At 32.5% G+C, this 21276-nt stretch overlaps 1 protein-coding gene across 1 annotated transcript in view; it reads left to right on the forward strand.

Moving 5' to 3' along the window:
- The first annotated feature begins 19552 nt into the window (after positions 1 to 19552).
- LOC112512901 (zinc finger MYM-type protein 1-like) overlaps positions 19553 to 21276 on the forward strand; it is a 2538-nt gene continuing 814 nt past the window's right edge. Inside the window, exon 1 of the mRNA XM_025119028.1 lies at positions 19553 to 21228. Within this exon, the coding sequence (XP_024974796.1) occupies positions 19553 to 21228 (1676 nt within the window). The remainder of the gene's footprint in view (positions 21229 to 21276) is intronic.

Consider the following 21276-nt stretch of genomic DNA (forward strand, 5'->3'; position numbering starts at 1 on the left):
TTCATAAGAAAGTTCTCGGATTTGGTTGAAGCAAGCTCGGATTTTGTTGAAGCAAGCTCGGACTCTGTTGAAGCAAGTCTATTAGACATCTCGGTGTGGTTCAATCGACCAGACACACCGATGCTATGTCGCGAACTCGTAGAATCCTCCTAGTGCTCGGGACCCTAGACCATCCCCGAATATATGCATTGCATAATCTCTATATCACCATGGGGATTTTCTGTTGATTCAGTTTACCGCTTAATCTCTACCATGTTCTCCTATGGACGTAAGCATCATATATATAAATCTTAGTGATTTATAAAACGATGAAGACATGTAAAAGAGTTCGTTAAATGTAACTTACATATGAAGTGCGAGAATAGTCATTAACCCAACTCTCTTTTTCTCTATAATGCAACTTTCGAAAAGTCTCTATCTCACCGATAAGAGGATTGTCAAACAATCCTCTATTTCGAAAATGGTGATTTGGAGTGCTCACTGTACCGTTTAAAGCAACATACTTTCGCTTCCCCCTATTCTCAGAATTTTTCCTTGACATAGCCTACATAAACAAAATATGATTTTAATTAGCAATAACAAAGATAAAAATATGTTTCAAATGTAGATATGATTTACTATTTATGCAACAGGTTGAGTAAATATGGTTGCAAATAAAATGAACACCCTGGTGGAAAGATTTCAGGGAAGATATCCTTTTCAATATTATTATGTGTTTCATTTTCAAGCAGTTAGATTTTGATTAAGTGCAACATTATTATTTTCGTCAACAACTCAAACTATTGAAACATGTGCAACCATGGGTTTTTTGGGTTCATTCCGACTTAACCTGTCTRTCCTAGTAGATTTATAGATATTATTTTAGTCAACATACAATGTGCATCAGAAAACAATTGCATCATAGACAGCATCAGACTGAAATTGGAGAGTATCATTTAGATGTTCAAATAAAAAATRTGAAGTGGGAAWGCARGGAAAATTAAAAATAAATRTAAAGTAATACATATCAAGATATGGATGCTTAATGCATCTCCAACACCAGGAGAAAGTTCCAAACTTGCTTCATCAACATTAAGGTACATACAGACTAGGTCTAAGCTTAGAAACTAGGATTTGGTTGAAGCAAGYTCGGACTTCGTTGAAGCAAGTGTCTAATAGACATCTTGGTGTGGCTCAATCGACCTGACGCACCGGTGCTATAACAGACCAAACACATCAAACAAACCTAAAACATATATAATCTAGTGCAGRACCAAAGACACCAAACAATCCTAAAACARTGCAGCTATTTAAGTAGAAACATCTCCTTTTACCAGTTATATAAGTAGAAACAGTGYAGGCAATGTGAATGTAAAAATCAAACATATGTAAACAGGTTCTGCATAATAAGTGTTAGGAGCTATACACCAAACAGTCCTAACATAAGTGTTAGGAGCTGTTTACTTGAGTTGTTTAAACAGTCCTAAAACAGTCCAAATACACCAAACAATCCTACAACATAAGTAGAAACAGTGAAGGCAATTAAGCTGTTTACTTGATTTTTCTTTTATTATCTTTTTATCAGTTGTTCCTTATTCAACCAAAACCTGCATCACCTGTTTTTTTTTTCTTTTCTCTTATTCATGTACATTGAATTGCATTCTAATTTATCCAACCGTGAAGCATATGCCATTTTTCAAAGTCTAATTTTCTGACAGTTGATATGAATTCTAAACAAATTTAGGCCTTCTTGTGATGTTATAGTATAATACACTCTTGTCAATAACAGTTGCTCCAGATTGYAAGATGAAACTCCTTTGAAGTTATACATTAAAGAAACATATTATTGGACTAAGGGTAAATTAGTCTTTTGATAATAGGATTACAGGTAGTTAATCTGTTATTAGTTAGCAGTTCTTTTAGCTTTGGCAGCTTTGGTAGTTCGTGTATATTTGATTCTCCAGTGTATTTAGTTTCATTGACTCGATCAATACMAAGTCCTCTACTTTCTTTCTCTACAACTGCAAGTTTGATACACATGAATCTTTGGTGAAAGAAATAAGTGGAATAATTGCACATAATAAATGAAAGGCTTACCATTTTAAGCAAAGTAAGTTTATCTGAACTCGTTTCCTCCATCTTCTAAAGATCTGACTTCTTCAGCACTAAATTTTGCCATTGACACCGAATTTACTCGATGACTGAACTCCCTGCTGAAATCATCTCACAAGTGCAATAGTTAAACACAACATATGCTACAATTTAAGGAAATGATAAGAAAAAAAAATGAAATGAAATGAAAAAAATGTAATAGAACTAATTTAAGGACTTACTGCACTCCACTGCAGTTGGTGCATACAAATGTCCAAAAAGTTGTGCAGACATATTGAGGTCCCTGCTTAATTAAATAAATMGACTTATTAATTTAAATGTTATACATGTGGATCTACATTAACTTACCTCAAAATATTTGATGAAAAAACTTTTAATATGATGAAACCATTTAATTTTTTTTTTTTTTTTTTTTTTTGCAAGATTTACCATACTACATTTGATGAGAAAATTGAAAGGAATATTGACAATACAAAATGCTAGAGACAGTTTTCTTTACTTCTCATGCATTGGTTAAATCCAATACATTTCTAATTACATATAGYTAGCAATCTTAAGGAAGCATTCTAAGGATGAATTCCTCCAATTAAAGTAATGTTAAGATGAGGTGAGGCTATGCCTCACAGGCTCACAGCACACCTGTTATGAAACTCACAACTTGACTTTTGCCACCAAATATAAACCTTTAAGATGCATATGAAATTMTGTAGTGCATTGATGTAGCCTTTAACATAACATTTACTGAATTTGCGATGGCAAAAAGTTCCATCTAGAACTCTGAGGATAAGCAACAATTTCAGTTGATGATCAAAGATTATTTTACCGRAAACAGAATGGGCTAGAGAACATTCATGGTAATTTCTGTCTTTTTCTTTAAATAGCCAAAACTGGTTCATTGATGTATCTAAAGAGACATGGACTCACAACCTAGGGTTGTGAGGGTCCTGAAGAAATATTGACAATATCAAATGCAGCTGATGGACAAACGGAATTGGGTGATAAGTCTTTAGCGAATACAAATCAGTYAATCATGTAACCAAAGCAAACCTAATTTTACATTATAAACATAACAAGGMAAATCAAGTAGTAGAAATGAAAAYGAAGATATGAAGACAAACTCAAAGTCGCTTACGATGAATCCTCAAGCCCTAAACCGAAGTCGCCTACCGTAACTCGATGAATCCACAAGCCCTAACCCGAAGTCGCCTACCGTAACTCGATGAATCCACAAGCCCTAAACTGAAGTCGCCTACCGTAACTTGATGAATCTTCAAGCCCTAAATCGAACATATGAGACAAATTGAACTCAAACTCGATCAAGAAACGAAATCGAAGATCGAAATCAAAGATAAAACAAAGAGAAATCACAAGGAGACATACAGGACTCTCGTATCTCCTCTCCTCGCCTACAGAACTCTCCCTTTGATTTTCAATAATATTTTTATTATATAAATTTGATTTATCAAAAATAGAAAAGCTTTAGATATGCTTTTGAGAATTATWAAAAWGTAACTAAAACCTTTTGTTTAATTTTAAAATAAAAATAAAAATACTTTATTCTTTAGCGACAATGTAGGAAATGTTTCTAAAGCTTTTGAGTCGATTTTTAGAGACGTTCTATATAAGAAGCGTCTCTAAAAGCTTTAGGACCAATATGCATAGCATATTATTAAGTTTGAAATCCTTCTCTGAAAGTCGTCTTATCTTTAGATACATTTTTCACTTTTGTCATGCATTTTCTTCCCTAAACAAYACCTTTAGATACACTTCCAAATCCTTCTCTAGAACTTCCTTCTCTAAAATCCAATTTCCTTGTAGTGTGTGTACTTGTAAATTCATAATTACACTGGCCAGATGTAATTAAAATTTACCTTACACACTGTTCTTTCAACCCATCATATTTATTTCCAATGGTGCTAACTATGTCCGGGACTCTTAACATGCAATAAAACAGTTTAAGTCCAGGTATCATGCTGTTAAATACCTAAATCCCTTAAACTCAGGCTCTGATACCACTTTCTGTAACGCCCCATTCCACAGATTTCATGTAACACATACTTCATATACAAGAAATATATGTTTGTACATCATATTGGTCCCTTAGTACAAGAATCTACCAGTACAAAATACATGGTCCAAAAATTCAGAATACAATTCTTGCACTAAACCAGATCCATCTAACAAAATTATACATGTCGTCAATAATCTTCATGCAGATAAGCATATAGGGAAATTACTACATTTTTCCCTTCCCTTTACCCTCAGCATTTCCTACAATACATATTTAAAATCACAAAACAAGGGTTAGACCGAAAGGTCTAGTGAGTTACCCTATTTATGTTATTTTAGAGTGAAAATAACCAAAACTTTTAAATAAAACAACCTTTCATATATATATATATATATATATATATATATATATATAACGAATATATGAATAAGCAAAAACATAATATCAATACCTTTCACTTTTCAAGCCCAATACTTTGCTTGCAAATAATACATTAAAACCAAACAGGTTTACACTAGTCAAATATCATAGTGCCACCTTTAGACCTCTTGAAGCAAATAAGGTTTAATCAAAGTTTTAGGCCAAACCTGTTTCTTCTCTTCTATAACATCCAGACTATGATTTCCATTAAAAACCCTGATTCTAAATCTTTAAATCACAAAGAAATAAAGATTCCAAACCACGGTAATCTTAAGAGATATAATAGTAAGAGTTATAATACAAGATACATACATACAAATGTCACCCTTATATCCAAATGTACACCTCTCTTTGATATGCCACCCTTATCCCATGGTACACCTCTCCTTGATATGTCACCCTTATCCCATGAACACCTCTCCTTGATATGCAACCCTTATTTTCTCATCAAAATATCTCATAAAAACAATTCCATATAGAATAGACCGTAGTCAATGGAATTATTATCATATCCAAAATCATCTTTTCAAAATTCCCCATTTTATATAAAAACAATTATATATAAACCATGCACAAATAAATATGCAATTCCGGTCAACATAGACTTGACCGGACTTCATCTCGGGTCAAGTCTTGGTTGGTTTACCAAATTCGGACAACAAGTCGCCCAAGACTTGTCCGATTTACCATTGATCCAGTTAACATAACTTGTCCGATTTAAACACTTAGAATAAAATTCTCTACACTTTGTCCGGATTACTAATCCGGACAACACTATTCATGCCCTGACCAATTTAGCAATTCGGGCATGCCATAGTCGTATTCCTACTTCTCCGAATTGAACACTTAGTCATAATTCAAGATTTATAAATTGCTCATCATATAAACCAGTTAACACAATTAGTCGATTTACTTTTAAATTGGTCAAAGCATGTCCGGTTTAGGTCTTATCCACTTAACCCTTATCCGGTTTATATACATATATCGCTCAACCCTTGACCGGTTCATTCCTTAGATCGCACAACCTTTGTCCGGTTTATTCTTTATCCGGACAACACTTTAACTAAACTCAAAACTTCAATAAAACATATAATTCAGAGTGTTTTGAAAGCATTTAACTACTCACCTTTTAAAATCTTTAGAAATAAGATTGAACTCAACTTCAATTCCAATCAAAGCAAGCAATCCGATCAACACTGCTTTCTTTAAACCGCTCACTAACTTTCGAAAATGGCAAGAGAGTGAATGGAGGCCTTCACCCTCCTTTTATACTTTCCTTCTTTGGAAAGTCGGCTAACACAACCGTACATGTGCATGCAAATCTCTATGTGCATGCATCATTACTTTATATATATAATATGCATATATTCCTACATACCTTTTTCATGCATATAAACCCATGCATACTACACATTTTCAAGTGTGTATATTAATTTTATACATATAATCCATATATTCACATGATAAAATGTACCAAATTTATCATGTTGTCACATGAGCACATAATAAATAATCACGTATAAGTTACCTTAGGTGATGACCAAGATCCAGTTATCATAATACATATGTTAGAAAAACGTACTTCAAATAATAATTCTAGAATTTTTGAATTTTGAGTGTAGGTTAATTTCATTTAATTCATTTAATTTAATATAAATCGATAACTGATTTAGTTAAATGAGAAATGAAAAAGTAATAAGTTCCAACGAACGAAGGTTCATTTTACGTATCAATTCATCGTTCTCTTTTGCTACATTATTTTTAAAACTTTTCTAAATACATCGATATCAATGAATCTCATGTGTGAGGACTCTCGCTCAATGGATCAATTATACGTTAGAGATAACTGATAGAATTTGCATATAATAACATGCTTTAGGCGTTCACCATCGATTTTAGTGGTACGTGGGAAGTACATTTACCGTTGATAGAATTTGCATCATATGGGTCAATTTTATCTATGGTCCTAGTTTATAATCAAACTTTCATGGTGGAATAGGTGGATTTAATCAAAAGTCCTATGATTTTGTGTATCTTTTTCAATGGGAGGAGTGATCATTGAATATTATTGTTAGATTTGGATTAAGAATGGTGCACGGTGATGATTTTATATTGATTTTAGTGTGAGTTTAAATCCCTAATTTCTATGGAAAAATTGGATTTGATTTTGGAGTTGTGGCCTTCGAGCAAGGTTGCACAGGTGAAACAGTAATGTGCGCGGGTTACGTCATGACTTTGGCCACACGCCAAGTCTTGTCAGTGACTATTTCATCATTTTCGATTTCTTCATGAAGGATAGTTTGGGGTTGTCTTTAGGGTTTTAGCTGAGGGGTTTGATAGTGTTTCAATTGAGGGTTCCTCGTAGGAATTAACTCGTCAATATGTTGATCTAAACTCAGATTTTCAGTTGGTGCAATCCTAGTCTAAGAGTGTTCTTAGACTCGGACCTCGGGTGAGTTTCCTCTTTATATGGGTAAATAACTACTCGTGTATGCATGTTTAAACTCACTAGAATGTTGAATACATGCCACATGCTATTCATCTTCAGTTGTTCAATATTGCCAAACATGGACTTTTAGTATGTGTGATGTTGATTTGGTTCAATGGAAAGTTGTACCTAAATAGAACACATGAATTTGTTTTACGTTGCTTACAAAACTAGCAAGTGTATAGCCAATTGGATAAGGTCACAAGTGTGTGTAACCATAGGTGTGCAACTGTTTTTAAAGTGTGATCAAGTGTGTTTTGGCTTTCCAAAATGTGATTCTTTGTTTTCAATTGTGGTTTTTGACTTGTTGGCTTTTATAATTGAACTGCTGTATTTTAGAGGGAATTCACTAGACTGTTGGTTTAACCCTTGCTTTCCAAAATTGAAAACCATTTTCAGGAAGGTGTCATGTTGAGCGTTCTAGCAAAGTAAAAGGGAAGGTGTGATCCCCGAGGCAAGAAGTGTGTGAACGTTATCCCCTTAGATAGTAGCTTTAGTCTGGAATTTGAGTTAGGTAATAAATCTCAGTAGTAGTACATATAACTTTTCCACTGCAACTCATGGAATAATTTTAAAATATTGCCCGTTACCTTTTTTCTCACCAAGGTTATAAGGCAAGATTCAATATGTGGTTAATTGACTTTAGATATTAACAATATGGTATATAAATGACAAAATTGATCGTAAGTATGAAATATTTTTTTTGATAGTAATGAAAAAATAAAGGTACAAATACTTGACTTAGATGCAAATCACATCCCACCACAAAAATTTGCAGATTGATTCTCTGTTTATGCTTTAACTGTAAATTTAAATATATTACTCGTGATCCTTTTCCGTTCACTGTATTTTGTATACCTAAATCAGTTTGTTATCAATTACCGCCTTATAAAGCCGAAGACATTTATATGGTTGATAAAAATATCACCTTGGTTTGTTATGATACCCACAATCGTCATAATACAATAATTAATGGGAGTTACACTTAGAGGACCAACAACTATATGTCATATCTAAAGACTTACAATAAGTTATAAAGAAGAAGTTTGAAAACCTAACAAGCTTTATCCTTATCAAAACAATACGTTGTTAACTCAAATTTAAACAATCTTATAGGAATCAAAAACAAGATTTCCTATTAATCTTCTTATATAACATTTTCTGAAAAATTCCTTACAAAAACGTTATTAAAACCATGTTTTGTTATAGTGGACGATTAATAAATACATGGATTTTTAATTTTCTTCGGTCGTGGATGCATAGACCAGCTTACATGCCTCTTAACCTTTTTCATTATTTCTAAAATTAAAAGTCTAGTAAACTTCCTTCACCCCAGATTCAAAAAAAAGGCGAAGAAGGGTGTTCAACCATAGAGCATTCAGTTCAGGTACTGTAGCGATCGACGACTTGACTGGAGCAGATCATTCAATAACCATAAAAGCCCTTAATTGCAATTAACATCAACTCTTTTTCTTGATCAATATCTATTTTCACTTTAGAAATTGTGACTTCCAATTTGGTTGTTGGATATGGAACCTTCCCCTTTCTCTTCATAAACTATTAAGTATTTGTATGCATGTAGCTTTGACCACCAAGAAGTCAACCATACATGCAATTTGACCATTTTTAATTTTTAATACCAAAATATTGTTTGAAGTAACACTTTTGACCTACTCAAACTTTGGTCTCTTGGGTTCATGGTTTCATTTTGTGTTTTTATATGGTTTATATTATTTGAACTTACCATCCATTGACCATATATGTGTTTATATATTTTGAAAGGCTTAGATGTCATTTACCAAACGTTTATCCGAGTAAGTGCTTACTAAGTCAATTTACTTTACCGGATGAATATGACAAAGACTAAAAATGTTACTCGGTAAGAGCGAAAGCAAAAATCGAGAGTTTTACTCGGTAAGTGAGGACAAGGACTCTTACCATGGTTAGCGCTTACCGGGGTAAATTGTTGCATATGATGCGTTTTAGTGAATAAAACCTTGTCCGATAAATAAGTGATAGTATGTTATATGTTGTGTTGCGAATAAACTATGTTGTGTTATTTATATATTGTATTATTATGTGAGACTTTGACTTTTCTTACTAATTAACTTTTTATTGTTATCAGCAGATTAATCATGTAAAATTTATGATATATAAAGATAAGTTTAATTTGAATATTGTATAGAATTATTTTATACTTGCGCATATATTATAATATCAAAAAAATATTTTTGAATTTAATAAATAATATAATCGAAAAAAATATAGGACCACATTTAAGTTTTCGAGTAAGACATGTTTATGTTTAACGATTAAATATGAATAATTATTTTGTGAATTCATTTTTAATCAAGTTTAAAATTATCAAAATATTTTATATCTATTTTCAAAATTGATTATTTAGGTAATTTTTTAAGACCAGACATAAAGTATAGTTTTTTCGAAATTGATTATTTTAACACATTAAAAATAAAATTTGTAATATTCTTACCAACGATTTTCTAGAGTCTAATAATTTTATAACAGGTCTTTTTAAAATTAGATAAATTTTATTTAAGAAATTATTATTTAAAAGGGAAAATTGCATCAAAATGGAACCAACTTTCACCTAATTCCTATTTTGAGGAACCAACTTTCAAAATCGTCATTTAGGGGTCTCTATCAAACTTTTTGTTTATTTAAGGGTCTGGTTGATCTGTTGAACAGGTAACAGGTAATTTAAGAGTCTTTATCAAACTTTTGGTTTGATTTGCCAAATTTGATTTAAACTTTAATATTGATATGGATTTGTTAGATATAAAAATCTTGAATGTGATAAATATTTATTTTTTATTGCATCAATTAATTTTTTTTATTAAATTGATTTTTTTATTGCATTATTAAAAAACAATTTTTATTGTGGTAATTTGGATTTTTTTTGAAAAAATCTTCAATTTGATATCTGAATTTTAAAAAAAAATGAAATTTGAAATGAAAAATAGATTTTATTGCATTAATTTTTAAAAAAAAACGAATTTTAGTTATTTTTCTATAATTATTTTGCAAGTTGGTTCCCCAAAATAGAAATCAGGTGCAAGTTGGTTCCCCAAAATGACGATTTTAAAAGTTGGTTTCCCAAAATAGGAATCAGGTGAAAGTTGGTTATATTTTGCTGCAATTTTTCCTATTTAAAAAAATGATTTTGTTTAATTGTAAGTATCTGTACACTTTGTGAGCACGTTTTCTGATCTCTTTGTTAAAAATTGAGAGTTGGAGATGATTAGCGAACTGAATAATCTCTTAGAACCGTATACTGAGCACTTTCCAAATACAATAATTTGTTCCTTATAGCATTGGATTCACGAATTTAGTATTGGAATAATCCTAGTGAATTTCTCTCTTTCAAAGGTTGTGAAGTTGAGATATATATATATATATATATATATATATATATATATATATATCCCAGATTCTCGTTTATATATTTATATGAGAGATTAAAAGTTACGGACAATTAACGGTTATAACCGTTATTGGATAAGATTGGAGAGTAGTTACAACCTAATCAGAATTCAAGGATCGAAGTCTGATTCCAAGTACCCAAACTCTGACTCTGAAGTCCAGGTCTATGTACATTGATTTTAACTCTGAATGCACATATCAGATCTTGACTTGTACAGGGTTATTAGACTTTGTCAATTTTCTAAGTCTTGATGCAATAACCTTAAACCTGATTGTTCATAACCAGACTTATACTTAGAACTTTTCAACAATACATCACAACTCTGATCAGAAAGATCATATCTATAATTACACTACCACAAACTTATACTTAGTGAAATTTTCACCAAGTTCTCTAGCCACCGCCAAGGGGGGCTGCCCCTTGACCCCCATTTTTTTGGTTGCTTTCCCTATGTCATAGTCCTTATTTGCAATACGAAGCCCACAACCTATTCTAATTGATCTCGAAGTCCTCATATATCAATTTTTCCAATCCTGGACGTGGGATCACTTGTAGGAATGACCCTCCTTCATGGATTTGCAAAACGTTGTCCCAAGAAATCCAATGGTGTATGTGCTTCGTATCATTCTAATCGATATTGAGTAAATCACAATCACACCAAAATAATTGATTGACACTAAAATCATCAACACTAATAAAAGAGAGGTGGATGCATACTTTTTTGTTCAATGCTAAAATAAAAAATTTAGCATAATATAAAACAAAAATTAATTAGTTACAAAATGCATAACAAAACACTAAGAAAATCATATCAAATAACGATTTTGTAATTATTTTTTTGTGTTTCACAGTTTTTAACCATCAAAACTTAAATTTTAAGTTTCGGTGTTGCTATTGTAGCAACTCAATTTTTCTGGCAACGAATCTTTGTGGTAACACACATCGAATCCCAATGATGATATTTTTAAAATTGAAAAAGATATTTCCACTATATCAAGACAACTAAGTGGCACAAGATACCATGGGCTATAAAAAGCATCTCTATCAGATTTTCTAAAATTAAGATTTTGGTAATCTGTTGCTTCAACAAATTCTCTAAAACTTTCTTCAAAATAAAGAAAGTGGGAAAGAGATGATAAAATTCTTTAAATTGATAGCTCTTCAAAAACGATTATTTAAAAAAGATAAATAATTATTATTTTCCTACCAATGATAATATTTTATTAATTATATTAAATATTTTAATAATATAATTAATCTTGTAATATCTAAATGAAAAATCTATTAAAATAATCATAAATTATCTTTAATTTTCATCTAAAATAATTTGCTAGAAAATAATATTGAGCAATTGCGCCCCTACATGCATGGATGAATGATTGAATGCAAATACAAGGGGTAACAAGAAGTCCAAAAACTATAAAGTCAAAGTCCATAATGGTTGCATGATTCACACGGATTGTTGGTCATATTTTATGTGTTGACCAACAAAAAACTAATTAATTTATACTTTTACAACTTTTAACTCAACTCTTTTACTTTTCTTTATTTAATTTCTAATAATTTAATATGACATTTTAAACATTAATATTATTAAAATAAAACATATTTTGTTTCTTTTCACTTTGTTAAAACATATATTAAACATAAAAATTAGTAAAAAATTGATTTTTCAGGATGTCTAGCATGTGAACAGTATTTTATAAAATTTAAGTTTATAGATTAAAACTATAAAACATACTATTTAAAATTGTTACAATGGATTTATAAAAAGTTTTTTGGGCTTTCTAAACAAGTTTTTAGAACGTTTCTAGAACAAAGTGTCATATTAGTTATTTTACAGAATAATTTTGAAATGTATCATAATAAAGTGTTATATTAGCTATTATTTCGGATTTTTTAAATTTTTTGTTGACTTCGAGTGATTTTTTAAGTTGTTTGGTTAATTTCAAATGAGTCTTTCAATATTTTGAGAAAATAACAATTGACTTAGAGAAGGTATTTCAAATATTTAATAAGTATATATAGTAATATAAAGACAAATATTTTGTTCATGTATCATAATTACACGTCAAATTTGGAATATTTTGTAAACAGTAACTGGATTAAACATTAATGACTTTTCCTCAAATTCTCATTTAATACCAACCTAAATTTAGTTTGGGACGTTCAACGACTGGAGTTCAATTTAACAAAATGCCAATGACAACATGACAAAGTAAAGTATAAAGAATAATTAAACAAGTAAAGGAAGCAATAAAAAGGGATGACATAAGAAATTGCATATGTAGAAAACCCTAAACAGGTAAACATCGTGGGTGGCAACCATCGCCAACAACATTCGTTATGAACCGATGTCCGTCAAACGTATCTGATAAATTACACCCAAAAGCTACATAAAAAAGGCATGATATAAAAATATAAAGAAATGCTAAAGCAATAATAAAATACTGGTTTTCTTTGAGAGTAGTGAAACTATCGCTTGTTGAAAGTGATGAACCTCGTGCTTGGAGTGTGCTTGAGTCTTTTATAGTGTTTGTAATAACCAAAACAAGCTGTCAACAATTTTATCAATATGTATAGGAGCAGTTCGGTTGCAAACTGATTTTAGATTGTGAACTAAAGGATAAAAGAGAGCCCTCAAGAATTATTCATCATGAATGATGTATTCTTCATCATGAATGGTGTATAAGTTTATCATGGATCACGAATGGTGTATTATTCATTATCATAGTGTATCAGTGATAGGTGGGTTTACACTTCTAAATCTAACCGCAAGTATACGGTATCGAATCAAGTAATAAGTACGAAAAATATGAGTATTGAACCAAGAGAATTAGGTACTAAATAACACAATGACTATAACTACTATTAACTGGACGGTCTAAATTGTAGAACTGAGTATATTATTAATTAAAACTTAACACATAAAGTAGCAAGCATTTGGAAATATTTATTGAATAGAAGGGAGTTGGGAGTTAGAATCCTAATAGATTCCCCAAGGAACACTAACACTAAATAATTACCAAAGTATGCAATTAGTGAATATCCAGTCACTACTGTAATTATTACTCTTTCTAAAGTTATAACAATTTAGTCTCTTAATTTGTATGCTTCATCTCTCGATCTCAACCACATATTCAAAGACTTTTGTTTATCAGGCCTGACAGAACGGTCGTGAGGTTTAATTAGTTAATCTTTATCCAAGTTCTCATCCTAGGCATATAAGTCATAATTTAAATCTCAAATTACTTTTCTCAAAAGTAAGTTAAAATCAATAAACTAATTGATAGTTGATCAGGCTAACAACCGCATTAAACTCAAACCATATGCTTCATTAATTCACAACTTCAATAATAATCCAACATCTGTGTGTGTTCATAAGTTTCTAGTTAAAATTCATCGAACCCCCAAGATCTAAAGATTAGTTCATGTCGGGAGTGATTAAAAACAAAACAAAAAAAAAGAGAAAAGCCATAGATCTAGAAATTGTTTTTTAACATACATGGATAAATATAAAACTTCCTTCGTATAGCTCAATACCCAAGAACGTAGATTGAATCCTTGTTGACAATCTTGTTAGTGTATATGTTTAAAAGCCAATAATTGGATGATTTTGTATGAACATTGTGTCATTTAATTAATTAATGAAAGTCATTGCCAAATTATTATGTTTATGGATTTTGTATTATATCTAAACTTAATAATAACCTTCAAATTATGTATTCTAATAGTCAAGTATTAATTTGGGTTTAGGTTGAATTACTTTTGGTACAACTACTATGTGCAGGGATTCGTATTGAGATACATAATCCACATATGGGTACAAGATGCAATCTTGTGTATCAGACGTGACTTGCTATGAGAACATTTTATTTGATGAGTGTCATAAACATTTCTCATGTGGTCATTATACAGTTAGTCCTTTGACTTAAGATCATGGAGTTTGCTTTGTGTAAGTGGTGTACTTTGATAAGTGATTCTAATCTTTTCGTAATTGGGTGATAAAGCTGTTGTTGGGTTATCATATATCACTCAGTATTACTAGCATGGATCATGACAAGATTGGTGCCTTTTGTATGTTGAGAATGATATCCCTAGGCCCCTTGATTGAATAGTACTAAGGAAGTGCATGAATGCTTAGATGATCAGTATAGGATACTGATATATGTCTTATCATCGAGAATCGAGAAACTAAGGATCAAACATAATAAGGATTACACATTCGTGCCTCATGTTCGATCTGTATACTGAACAAAGGGACATAAATGTATACACTGATAATGATCACACAGTTTATTGATTAGCTTAACCACCAAATTTTATCATTTAGCTAAAGATGATATGTTGGTTCATAATTATAAATAGAATTATTGCCAACGTGATAAAGTGCCAATGGGTCATATGCATAAAATGCATATTTGAACAAGGAGAATAAATAATCAAAAGATTAATTATTTTGTCTTATTCGAATCTTGTTCCATACGATTTTATGAAATCAGATTCTTTTGGGGACATGTTTGACAAGTAGAGACTTATCAACGTGATGGTTATGTAAAGAAAAAAGAATATCTTTAGAAGATGTGACATCTTCTAAAAGGATTGGGCTACTCTTTATGTCGAATACCTATGACATATATACTATTCATTACACATATATAAATAAAGAAAGGCCTTTGCAAAAGTGTATGGTTCATCAGATGAGAAATTAAAGGATCATTAGAATTGTTCATAGCAACCTCTCTATATATATATCCTCACAAGTTACCCTTCCTTTCTTCCATGGAATTGGAAACCATATCTAGCATTTGGGAAAGAAGAATATCTCCTCTCTTGGCGTAGGATGACAAGAGAATTCAGTGCATTTGTGTGGATAGCGTGGAGGCAAAACGCTGAGTTTTTGGCTAGACCCAGATACAACATCAAATGGTTAATGCTCGTACTTGTAAAACTATGAAACACCCATCCTACCCTATTTTGTATGGATTCTTGGAAGAATAAAGTTAATTTCCCATGATTGTATGGCTCCCGTATCCCAACCCTATGAATATCGCTTGCAATTTTCCCCCAGCCACAGTATTTGAGGATAAAAAGTTGGATCCCCCCAACGCTAGCTGAAAGTACTTTTAAAACATGTTCAGGAGATGCCACGACCTGCCATGTGACTTAAGTCGCATGGTAAGTCGCTAGAAATTTTGAACCCACGTGGTGAGTTCAAATCTGCGTGTTGAGTTGCCTAGGCCTCAGTTTTGGTCATAACTTCTTCGTTTCAGCTCTGATTTTGCCCCGAACAAAACCGTTGGAATACTTTTTGTGTCCTCTATTCAATGAGACTATAAATCTTGCATTTAAGCCCAAAATCTCATATATCATCTATTTATTTTGAAAGATCGATTTCTGTATAAACTTGTAATATATTGTTAGAATAGCGTTTCGTTTGCTTGGAAAACGAGCTAAACTACACGGAAAGTGGCACAAGAATAACAAAAAAATAGCATTATCAATCATTTATCATAAATAGTTCACAAATGTTCACCTTTAATTTTCATGATGAATGTGGACACTTTGAATGTGGACACTTGGAACACATGTTCCAATCTCTTTGTCCCCCGATTTACATCCTAAAATCTATTTGCAACTAAACTTTATCTCTCTCTATATATATATATATATATGTGTATATATAGAATGAAAATCTTAACAAGTTTATATAAAAAACCCTAACTAAATACCTCATATGATTCCTTCTAGAATTATGATAACCTACTGAAACCTATATATATATAAGGATCAAACAAGAAAGCAGTCAATTAATGAGAAATGCGAGAAGGGCCACATCATAATGATTATGTAGTAAGGGGTTGTTTGTTTACCTCTTAATAGTTCCATTAAGAGGCAGTCTCTGACCCGTTAAGATGTGAATCTTGTTTGACAAGAAGAAAATCTGTCTCTTAATGGTTCTAAAACCCTCTGAATGATTTTGTATCTTGGGCTTCCCTTACCATTCAGCGCCTTAATTTCATTGTAAATAATTACCAAACAATTATATTTCATTTTGTATTATATCATGAGAGTCTCTTAATCATTCTGAACACTTAATCATTCTGGACCAAACCATTCAGCAACTACCAAACACCCCCTAAGTCACATGTGATTTGTCTAGAAGGACGAGGATGACCACTCAACATGACCAAGATCGCGTGAAAACTACCTGTGCATTGTTGGTCAATGCAACCTTTCTGATATGTTGTAAATCACATGTGTGTGTCTTGTGTGTGTGTGTGTATACGAGGGATCGTGTAAGAATAATAGTTATGAGAATGATAAGAAGAGATTTGAACCCTTGATTAGTTTTTATTAAGGTTGATCTAATGGTTTAGGTTCAAACCCGGTTTTTTTATCATTGTGCATCTTTCAATAGAGTTAATTTCATTCAATCATATTCTCACACGAAGCCATCATCCAATTCTCTCTATGATCATCGATGCCACGGAAGGTCTATTTTGCCACGAAGTTGTGATTCTTCAGCCATGAAAGATTTTGAAATGGCTTTGTTATACGTCTTGTTGATTTAGTTATGCTACATAGCTTGATTCTTGTTCTCTTTAAGTAATTTTCTTTCAGATTTGTTTTATAATCTATTGATTCTATATAAAATCACTAAGGGGCAGTTTGTTTTTAATAAAAAAGCTCTTAATGTCCTCTTAAGTCTGAATCGGTCAGACATAAAAGGATTCATTGTGTTTGTTTTTTTTTCAATTAAGAGCTTAAAAGCTCTTATTAGGTCTGAAATTTTAAGTGGTTGCGAAACCTCTTATTTCAAATCGTCGCCTACCTACTCTGATCTCGTTGCGCTCGATTTTTCTAGATCAACTCTTCTGTCTCGATCTCTCATCTCTCAACTTTGTCAACTGTCGATCCATATCAACTCTCGATATCTCATCTTCAAACTTCATATTTCAGACGCAAAAAACAAACAGTCTGACTGATTCAGACTTCAGCACAACCTCTTAAAAATCAGAAGTGAATTCAGACTTCAGACTTCAGCACCTCTTAAAAAACAAACGCCACCTAAATCTCTGATTGAAATTGGTTTGATTTGTATTTTTTTATCACCTCTATCGTATATTACACAAGTTTCGTCTTTCTTTTTTTTTTCTTGCAAATTTGCAAGAGTAGTCTATTGTTTTTGTATTAAATCATTGAATGTATTTGTTTGATTGTCAACTTCTTATTTTAGACAACTTTTAATTGATTAAATCTATTATCCTCTAAGTTTGAATATGGATGTGAATATTGAGGATGAAGAAATTAACAGACAATTGAAATATGTTGTTGATATTGAATACTTGAATGAAGTTCGTTTTTAGAATCAAATCATTGATTTGTAATTCACTAAAGTTGCTTTTTGTATGGGTATTTGGTTGATTTCATTGTCATAGTAGCTTTTTGTATGGGTATTTGGTTGATTTCATTGTCATAGTAGCTTTTTGTATGGGTATTTGGTTGATTTCATTGTCATAGTATTAAATCTTCAACCATATTCGAAGAAAATCTTTGGTTATAAACCAGTTCCATGTAAATTCAATTATCTTCATTGATAGATAACTTGATTGATATTCATTCATTACCATCTTTCAACTAGCTTCGATTGCCCTTATTTCAACGAGCATAATTGTATTCAACTACTATCAGTGTCATCAAATCCTTAATTTACTTGTCATTTATTTTATATCTTGTATTCAATGTTTCAAGTTCACAGCTTCTATTGATGCATTGTTTTCTTATATATTTGTAATTTTGTTTAATGCTTAGGTAACATATTAACGGAAAAGTTCTAGAATGATGGTGATAGTGTGGGTTAGTGTACCATGAGTAGGAAAGAGAAAATTGAGTCGTTATTTGGTACAATACAACCTATTGAAGTGGTGGTTCAAATTTCTAAAAAAAATGATCGGAATAAAGGTTGTGAAATAGGTAAAAGACATGTTAGTGCTCGTCTCAAAGAAATCGATAAAGGTTCCAATGACATAGGGGCGGACCGCCATATGGGCCTATAGGGGTCCTGGCCCCTGTGAATTTTTTTGGAAGTAGGCTTAGTAGTTTTCCATGCTCTTGTAAAATACCAAAAAATTTCAACCAGCCCCCTCCCTCCATTCCCCCTCCAATCTCCATAGCGACGAGGCCGAGCGAGAACGACTGGCCGACTGTGCGTCTGTGCGTGCGAGAGCGACGGAAGCGAAGTAGCGAACTACGACAAAGCAGAGGGAACCGGCAGGAGGAGGTGGCACTCGGCGTCGGCTGTCTGCGGTCAGCGGTCTACCTGTCTCGGCAGTCAACGGCCACTGTGAGTCGGTGACGGTCCTGACGGAGCGGTAACTCCAACTCGGTAAGTTCTGCACTTCTGCTGCAACTGTTTACAGTTTACTGCTCTCACTGCTGCATCTTTTCCTTTTCTTTTGAAATCAAAACCCAACAGCCTGTTTGTTGAATATTAGGTCTAAATGACTAAATTTATGACTTAATGTGGTGATTTACTGATTTAGGTGATTATTAATATTATATATTAGGTCTAAATTTATGACTTAATGTGGTGATTTACTNGATTTACTGATTTAGGTGATTATTAATATTATATATTAGGTCTAAATTTATGACTTAATGTGGTGATTTACTGATTTAGGTGATTATTAATATTAGGTCTAAATTTATGACTTAATGTGGTGATTTATTTACTGATTTGTTGAATTGTTGCTTTGCTGACTTGCTGTCTTGCAAATTGCAATGGCAACTTGGCTGTGTTTCTTTCATTCTTTGGCAGTTTGGCTCATTGCCTCATTGGCTGAATTTGGTTATCTACTGGTTTGTAAGTTTGTTGCTGCACCCTGTCTCACTGCCACTGGTTTGGATTATTGGATACAATTAGGTGGTTTATTAGGTTTAAATTTATGTGGAAATTAAGGTCTAAACTCTAAATTTTGGTGATTTAGGTGTATGCCAATATGAATTGAAATCATACCATCTAACACTAAAACTAAACTCTAATATGTTTCACTTCCACATCACATGTAGATGAAGATGAAAACTCAATCTACCATTCATGGGTTTTTTTAAAAGAAAGCATGATAGTTCTTCTTCTCAAGATCCCGAAGAAACAACAAATGTAGATAATACCCCTGCATCTAGTATTCCGCCTATTGAAAACCCTTGTAAGAAAGCTCAAATTGAAAGTAATGATATTGATCTGGGTACACTAGAACGAGACCCTGCTTTGCGTCATCAAATTTATGATTATCCTATCAATCAACAAGATACAATTCGACGAGCTTACATGAATCTTGGTCTTCTTCAACCTACACTTTCTATGTTTCCAAAATCTGGACCAGAAAGTTATAAACGTAGCTTTCAAGCGTCTTGGTATAAGTTACATCCCTGGATTGAATATTCAAAGACCTTGGATGCAGCATTTTGTTTCCCTTGTTTTTTATTTAACAAGCCATCCGGGCTCGGATACTACGGTCAACGAGCATTTACCATAGATGGGTTTCGAAATTGGAAAAAGGTGGGTGGGATAAAATGTGGCTTTTTGATGCATATGGGAACCGATTGTACATCTTTCCACAATGTTGCACAAAAGGGATGGGATCATTTATGTAATGAGGCGCAAGATATACGAAATGCATATGAGAAGTTCACAACTGAAGAGCGTGAGAAAAATAGATTGAGATTGACGGCTTCTATTTATTGCGTCCGTTGGTGTGCCTTTCAAGAAGTTGCATTTAGAGGCCACAACGAAAAGTCCGATTCCATTAACAGAGGGAATTTTCTTGAAATGTTGGAGGCACTTGGTGAGTTTAGCACCGAGCTTAAAGAGTTATTTTGTCATGCTCCCAGATATGCATCATATACATCACCGTCGATTCAAAAGGAAATTTTGAATCTTATATCAAATAAGGTGAGGCAAATGATTTGTGAGGAAATTGGTGGTCGTCCCTTTTGTTTACTTGTTGATGAAGCACGGGATGAGTCTCATAAAGAGCAAATGTCTCTTGTTTTGAGATTTGTTAATAAAGAGGGTTTCATTATAGAACCTTTTTTTGGACTTGTTCATGTACGTGACACTACGGCACAAACGCTCAAGGATGGAATCTATTCTTTGTTGTCACATTACAATCTTGATGTCAAGTCTATTCGTGGACAAGGGTATGATGGTGCAAGCAATATGCGRGGTCARTTCAAAGGTTTGCAAGCCTTGATTTTAGAAGATTGTAAATACGCATATTATGTTCAYTRTCTTGCTCATCGGTTGCAATTGGCATTAATGGCCGCCTCTCAAGGAGTTGTAGCACTACGTAAGTTTTTTACAACGTTGTCTTTTGTTGTCAATGTTGTTAGTGCTTCTTTCAAACGCACTGACCAACTACGAGATGCACAAGTCGAGCAAATTGCATACTTGATTTCTGTTGATGAATTAGAGACAGGTAGAGGTCTCAATCAAATTGGTACATTACAACGAGCCGGAGATACTAGATGGAGTTCTCTTCTCAGATCGGTTTCTAGCCTAATCAAGATGTTCAATCCAACTTGTGAGGTTTTGCTTAAAATTTTTGAGGAAGGAACTGGGCCAATCAAAGGAGATGCAGATTCGGCATATGAGGCTATGACGACATTTGAGTTCATATTTATCTTGCATCTCAAAAGAGAAATAATGGAGATCACTGATATWCTTTGTCAAGCTTTACAAAGGAAAGATCAAGATATTTTTAACTCATTGAGGTTAGTTGCATCTACCAAATTGTTATTGCAACTAATGAAAGATGAAAG

This window comes from Cynara cardunculus, assembly GCF_001531365.2.
Source record: "Cynara cardunculus var. scolymus isolate 2C chromosome LG 5, CcrdV1, whole genome shotgun sequence".
Classification (NCBI taxonomy): domain Eukaryota; kingdom Viridiplantae; phylum Streptophyta; class Magnoliopsida; order Asterales; family Asteraceae; genus Cynara; species Cynara cardunculus.